Source organism: Sphaeramia orbicularis, chromosome 9, assembly GCF_902148855.1.
Source record: "Sphaeramia orbicularis chromosome 9, fSphaOr1.1, whole genome shotgun sequence".
Taxonomy (NCBI): Eukaryota; Metazoa; Chordata; class Actinopteri; order Kurtiformes; family Apogonidae; genus Sphaeramia; species Sphaeramia orbicularis.
This window is the reverse complement of record NC_043965.1, coordinates 40,062,304-40,070,217: the sequence shown is the minus strand read 5'-3', so window position 1 is coordinate 40,070,217 and position 7,914 is coordinate 40,062,304. Positions and strand designations below refer to the sequence as shown.

General features: G+C 35.3%; 1 protein-coding gene across 1 annotated transcript in view; it reads right to left on the bottom strand.

The window, feature by feature from the left end:
• Positions 1-236: 236 nt before the first annotated feature.
• The window catches only part of LOC115426322 (tetraspanin-15), a 38,917-nt gene continuing 31,239 nt past the window's right edge, over positions 237-7,914 (bottom strand). The window contains exon 8 of the mRNA XM_030144362.1: positions 237-1,449. Within this exon, the coding sequence (XP_030000222.1) occupies positions 1,114-1,449 (336 nt within the window). The 3' untranslated portion in view covers positions 237-1,113. The remainder of the gene's footprint in view (positions 1,450-7,914) is intronic.

The following is a 7,914-nucleotide window of genomic DNA, read 5'->3' as shown; positions in this document are numbered from 1 at the left end:
ACATCGAGTCTGTTGATTTGTGATAAAGCTGATTCTGAATGAACTTATCTGTGAGATGAACGTGTTCTAACACATTTGTAGTCAATGAAATGTCAACACAACCGTACATATTTGACCATTTAATTTTCATAATTTTAGGGGAAGCTGAGCTTCCCTTGCAGTCTATGAGAAATCGCCACTGGTCTCAACACTTTCTGTACCCACTGAATATGCACAAAAGCAACTCATTACACCAATCAGTAGACAAAGTCAGCTTTATTGACAAGAACAGTAGTGCTGATACAAGGCAGGAGCTCGGGGGAAGCTCAAACAGTGCATAACTCAGATACAAAAACCGTCATAGAGTAGTATTCACTGAATCGGTAGCCTGGGGTAATCCCTTTAGTTGTTACTTTAAAAGATGGAAGGAATAAAAAGTTTAGTTTAAAAATGGAAAAGACTGAAGCCCCCCTCCCCCGATAACAGCCTAACATGTAAACTGAGGGTTTTTTTTTTCTTACTTCATATACAGTACAAAACATGCATCCCATGTTATTCCACAACTATCAGTCTTACAATGTACATCGATTGCACAAAATCAAATTATAACCATAAAAAAAAAGAAATTATACACAAACTGTATACATCCGTCACAGACGCTACACGCAAGACATACTATTCCTATTTCTCTGACACCGAAAAACGTCTTTTCGAGCTACCATTAGTTTATACAACAAATAGTACTGTCCTCTGACTACTGGGCTATTTTCAAAACAGCCTGAGGTAAGCTTTAGCACATGAGACACAGCTCAATTTCAAAGGCTAAAAAAATTAAATAAAATGTGATATAATGCCAAAAATGATTCAATATCAACCATCACAAACAAGACAAAAGAAACACTTCGTAAAAAAAGCCAATGCCAAATGTTTTTCCCTTAAATTTTTCTAAATTTTTTGTAAACAAATTCCTAAACAAAGTGCCAAAGTACTCATGATCCCTTCAGCTGACTTCATTTACTTGGACTGACAGGTTCAACCATTAAGTAGTGCAACACAACTCCAACAAATGCAATGATTACAATAAAAAAAAAAAGAGGCAAAAACCCAAAAGGCAAGAAAGGGTAAAATGACCACTCAGTGTTCCCTTTTCTGCTTCCGGCCAACGTCCACCTCGTCCAGCCCGGTGGCCGATCTGGACTGCTGCAGTTCCCGGAGCTGAGAGTGCGTGCGAGGCGGCTGCTTCTTCAGCTTCTCCAGGTGAATGTCAATGGGGTCCAGTTCTGGTTCGGCGGCGGGAATGGGCAGGTACCCGCCGTCCCTGGGCAGGCACATACACCAGCCGGCGCCGGCCAGGTCCAGCTCGCTGTACTCGAACTCAGACTTCTTCAGCTTGAAGTCCACCATGTCGGCCGACTCGCTCATGTCCACCAGAAGGTTCCAGAAGACGCAGCTCAGGATGATGCCGAGCAGCTGAAAGGAGACGGGAGGCAAATCTTATTTCTTCATTCATTTGGTTTCAGTTTCAGTCTTAGGCTACGTTCAGACAGCAGGTCTTAATGCACAATTCGGATTTTTTTGTGAAATCCCATTTTTTGTGTGTTCATTCATATTACAAATTAAATGCGACTTCTATCAGTTCTCAGTAGGGGTGTAAGACAATATCGGTTCTGCAATATATCGCGATATTTCATTTCACAATACTGTATCGTTATTAAAAAGTACTGTAGCGATATTTTTAGGTATTTATTGAAATGCATATATTGTGGAGGTTCATTTTTGTTTTTTGTTTACTTTTTGTTTCTATTTTATTTATTATTATTTAACACTCTTTTATTAAATAATGTTAGTTCCTTTATTGGGATTGTTCAAAAATAATGTTATGATATTACTTATGAACTAATAGAATATGAACATTTGAACAGGATCTTAAACTGTAATGTCTGTAAAACAATATTTAAGTTCTAACACAGGAAAATTTTGTGACATAGCGAAAAATCTTATGTGGTAATACTACTACTATTAATAATAATGATAATAATACAATTAAATTTTGAAAAGTATGTTTATTACTCTACTTATTCCTTCTTTTTTTCCTCTGACCATCCGTTCTGTGAGCTAAGCAGCACCAGACCACTCAGCCTCAGCCATGTGCACTGAAACCCAGTTCTTCTAGAGCAATGCCTACTGTCAGCCAGTACTTAATGCAATGACCTTTACTGATTCCATTAAGCAATAACGTCAGTGAAAGATGCCAGTTCATCTGATGGATTACAGTGCATTTAAGGAAAAAGGCAAGTCAACATAAACTGCTGAATGTGGCAGTGAAATGCACCGCTCCACTGGCTGGTTTTTCCACACCGGAGCTACAACTGACATTACTGACAACAGTTAACAGAGTTATTTAATGGTTTCATTTTATTTACTCTCACAGCTCCAGAATCAAACACAGGTTCACAGTGTTTTTTATATATTTAATTGTTAGTAATATAAAAGTCACACAATGGTGCATTCTAATGCTGAAGTGAAGGTATCCCTCCACCACGTAAATGAGGAGTATGTCTGTTTAGAAAGCTAAACATTTAATTTTAAGGTTTATATATTACTTTACATTTATTTGAAAAGTTTAATCCTTTATGACCTACCCTAGAACAAGTACGCCAGAGCATTGATTTACATTTTACTGCTGCAGAACCATTGTTTGGAGCAGTTTAATGACCTATACATCATTACAACCCTTACATTCTAAATTTTCATTATATTTTTTGTCCATACAAACTAAATAAATTGCTGAAAAGTGCTATAAAAGACAAAGAAATCTTACTTTTGTTTTAACACGTACTTTCCTTTAAAAATGTCTTAAATGTATACCTCAAAAAATATTATATTATATTATATTATATTATATTATATTATATTATATCAGACTTTATTGATCCTACAATGCGGTAAGTCACTGGTCAAGCTAGCATCAAAATAAAGTGCAAGAAAAAATGTGCATGTATGAAGATGCAAAAGACCAACAATATAAAAAATAGTAATAATACTAGTAATACAGCTTTATAGACCATATACATATTTGCAAAACAGTGGAATTGCCAAATCCTTTCATACCACAAGTAAAATGACTTCACTTCCTGTTGTTGTGGGTACAGAAGAAAACCACTGGATATGTCCACAACCTGATTACATCTATTCTGATACAGAAGTGCTGTGAACACCAGATCAGATCTATAAACCACTTGCACTCTTCCTTATAATGTTTTTTTTGTGTACGCTTTTTGCTGGATCTCTGCATTTAGTGGAGAGGAACAGCACTCTGAGACATGTTAAATGTATGATTATATAAGTGTAACTCCTCTGGTTTTATATCCGAAAAGAATTATTGCTCTGTCTGATTTGGTCGGAATTCTACTGGAATCTAAAAGTAGATACACAAATGGCAGCGTGGGTGTTCTCATAGGTTTAAAAAAAAAAAAAAAGTTAAAATATTGCAATAAATGTGTTTGCATGCACACAATTTCCCTGATTATAAGGTGTTCCCTGGTTTTGGTTATATTTGGGATATGGTGCTGACAGATGACATACAGAGAAATCCAGATAATTCATATTTCTGTTTACATGATTAACCCATAAAGACCCAGTGTTACTTTTGCAGGAGTTCTCAAATGAATTTTTCTCTCGATTTAACATTTCTTAAGTGATTTACAACCATTTATTTAAATATTATTCTCTGTATTTTGGATTTGGAAGTGAAAAGTTGAGGGTTATTATATAAAAAAACAGAGAAAACTGAAGAATAAGTGATTTTTTTAACTAAAATGTATCATTAACTGAACATAAACCAAGCATCTCCATCCACTGTCACTTATCAAACTATGGGTTTTACTGGTGAATCAATGTTGTAGAAGATGATGGTGTTTCCACGGTAACTACAGAGCCTCTGAACGTCCAAATGGGTCATATCTGATGACCATGAAAAGATGACGAACTGCATTTTACACCAATTATTTACATGTATTGATTGGATTAGTGGATCAACAGGTATTAAACAGTGTAAATCAGTAGATGGTTTTGGTCACTGGTGGATGTTTGGGTCTTTATGGGTTAGTATTAGATCCAGGTTGCTCACTTCTGCTGCTGTTTGTGCAAAAACCTGTCATGTCTACAATATAATATATTAATTTAATCTGACATTTCAGTAGGTGTTGCTGAAATTAAAACACAAGGCATTACTTATGGATTGGTTTTACTGGTATTCATATATTGCCAGCAGTGGGATCAACAGGTAAACCTCCATTAATTTTGGCACCGGTACTGTTTTAGTACAGACTTGAAACTGTCAGCTTTTCAGAGCCTTTTCCATTTCATCTCCAGAGAATATTACTTTTTTTCCATTAGTGAAAGACAAAAATAAGATGCCATTTCCATGTTTGGATTTCTGTTCTGTCATTTTGCACCTGTGCAGTAATCCACAGTGTCAGTTAGTGGGATAAGATGGAACAGAATCCTGAATACAATCAGGCTCAGACAGACAGTTCCACTAAAACCAGGATAAGGTAATATCTAGAGGACTGAAATCTCAATATGATGTTTGTATGCGTAAACACATAGTACCTAAAAACCCAAGAGAACCTAGGATGCTGATGTGCAGGTAAATACAGTGTATGTGGGTCTGACTGAGCGAAAGTGAAAATAAACATGAAAAAGTAAATTTGCACACATTGTTTATCAAGTGGGCTCATTTTTTAGCTAAAGATCTCTATTTAGTGGAACCGTTATCCTTTTTAAAATACCACTTATAGAAAAAAGTTAAAACGCATTTTATCAATTGTACTTTTTACATCATCACCATAGCTCGAATTTGATGCTAAACATTCTATCTAAAAAATTGCAAAATTTATTCAATGACGATTTCGCCAAAACTCGTTTTTTGATTAAAAGTTTTTGTGCTGGAAAGAGGTGGTTCTTTGGGTGTAGCGCAAATGGTATATCACACAAAACTGCAATGGAAATACCTTTTTCCAATAAAGTAAATAATTAGAGAGACATAACCATAGGAATTTATAGGATGGAAAGAATATCCTTCACTGTAAATTTGAAGATGGATTTTTTTTGTGCAACACTGGGAGGGATGGATGAGATATCTGAAGCCTTTGAGATGACTGCATGAATATGAACCCAAAGTTCTCTGAAGGAAATATGCTTTTGTGTTTTTATTCATCTTTATTTATACATTGATTCTTTATTTTGAGATCCTGTATGCCAAGACAATGATGAGCTGCTGTAAATGTTTTTGTTTAGTTTTTTTTTTTTTTTTTTTTTTTACACCCACTCTCTGGATGTGTATAGTTTGTGTATTTGTCTGATTTTTCAATGTTTGAAAAAAATCGAAATTCTTTCAATAAAAAGAGAATTAAAAAAAAATAAATAAATAAAAAAAAAAAAAGGAAATACCTTTTTCCGCAACTAGAGTCGTGTGAATAAAAAAGACCAGATGTTGACGGACGTTACAACAAGCAAAGAAGAAGAGTTTTAAAAGAAACATGGCGCAGTATGTGTGGACACACCAGGAAACTGAATCATTTTTTAATTTAGTACGAGATAGAGGGGTAATATATAATAATAATGAATATATCTGTAAATCAACATGATATTTACGTTTATTGTCATGTTTATAGCATAACTTCTCGTGTCATCTCGCAATAATAAATAACCGAATCATTGCATTTGTGATTTGATGGAAAAACCAACATTACGCACTTCTGTTTTTTTGACATTTAGGAAATATCGGTAAAGTTTTGCGCAGATGTCCAATGGAAAAGCGACTATTGATATATGGGTCCAATCAAGCAAAAGGGAAAATCAACATGAAAAAGTAAATTTGCACAAATCATTTATCAAGTGGGCTCATTTTTTAGCTAAAGATCTCTATTTAATGGAACTGTTATCCTTTTTAAAATACCACATATAGGAAAAAAAGTTAACACCGATTTCTATTGTACTTTTTACACCATAGCCATAGCTTGAATTTGACACAAAAAATTATATCTAAAACATTGAAAAATTAAAAAAATCAATCTGTTGATAATATAGATGATTGCTAAGTTTCAAGGATTAGATTTTCATTATTTTGTGAATATTACTGATATTTATATTTGTGAGTTGCTTAAAAGGCCCTGTCCATGTGTTACCACAAAAATACCAATCTTTAATTTTCAAGTTACTTATAATTCAGATATTTGAGTGAAACTTTCAGAAATTAATGATCTTTTCATACATTCTGGGTGATGCATACAATGGTAAAGAGTTGTCCACGTGTTACTATGGCAACCTGTCCACATGTTACCACATTCTCATGTCAATAAAACAGACTTTTCAATATTTTACTCCAAAATTTATTTTCAGCATAGTTGAACATAATAATCTAAAATGTTTTATCCTACTTGGTATCAATTTCTTTCGAGAACCGCATGTTTTGAATGTTTGCGTAAAGCTTAAAAAACTGATGTCTGTTTTAAGTTTTCGTGTTACCGAGCGGTAATTTGACATTTTTCACTTAAAGATTTTATCTCCCCACATTTTGCTATACATGACATTAAAGTGCTTATAAATACCTACTCAAATATGTATAATACATGCACGTAAGTTACTCTGATTACATGACAGAAACTGTTGAACTCAAAATGTGTCCACCTGTTACCGCTTGATCGGACCCATGTGTGATGTAGGTGTGAATAAAGACAAAAGCAGCGGGAGAAGAATGGTCATCTAACACTGCATTTTTCATAAGCACTGGGTGTTTCCCGTTCTGAAAACACCACTTCCTCCTGTTATTACAGATGTTCCAGTCAATTAAACGTTTAGTGGAGAAGTCTGGTCAGCAGGTCTAATGGGGCAGTAAATCGAAGCAATATTATTGCATGATGATTAGTCAAACAAGAATAATAGGGGACTACATTTTATTTGGATCATTTAGAGCTAATTTAATTGCTCCCTGAAGTTCACTCTCTTCTCTCAGTTCAAACACTCTTTAACATTATCAAGTATCCAGCAACTGTGTTTATAATGTTTTATTGAATTATTGCCTCATGTCAGGAGTGGATTTTTGCTCTGTGGCACTTCCTTATCACATTTAGCAAATGTTTGATAGCTCATTGCAGCCCATTTCAATCTGGCAAATGGGGGTGTAGAGTGATTGGATTTTATGACAAACTTTTCAGCACAGATGGTAAAGAACTCACACTGAAAACTTTATAAAAATTTAATGATCCGAAGAAAAGTCATTCATTAAGTATATGGAATGCTCTTTAGATAATAACGGCACTTTTCATTTCTTCGTCACCATATGCTTCACATAAAATGTTTCGCTCGGGGGGGTATTAACAGGATGTGAAGGAGTTGACTTTATAAAAATATATGGTTAAGCAGTAAACCTGGACAAACCTAATGCGACAGATACATCTGCTTTAAAAAGTAATTACTGTAGTTAGTCTTATGCCGCGTTGCCACTACATGGAACCAGCTCGACTCGGCTCGGTATTCCTGGAGACCGTTTCCATTACAGGATACTACCCACTTTACAGTACCTGGACGTCAAAACGATGCGGCGCGTTATTTCCGTGTCGTCTGCTCAGAGAGTTGCTGAAAACTCGCTTGTTGCGTGTTGTCTCGTCTGAATTTTTACGTCAGCCACCAAAGACTGAATCTCCACAACCAACCATGGTGTAGTTTTGGGCTGTTATCATGTGGATTAATGTACCGCTATATTTACTGTCAACTTCCGCATCTGTTTTTTGTAAAACAGCGGGTCACAGAGACGAGTGTCTGACCAATCAGTGGTCTGCAGTGTTATACGTCACGGTTTAGTATTGCTTGGAACCTCGGCGGAGGTGATACCAAAAAACTAGTGCCAGGTACCAGATTCCAGGTCCCTTT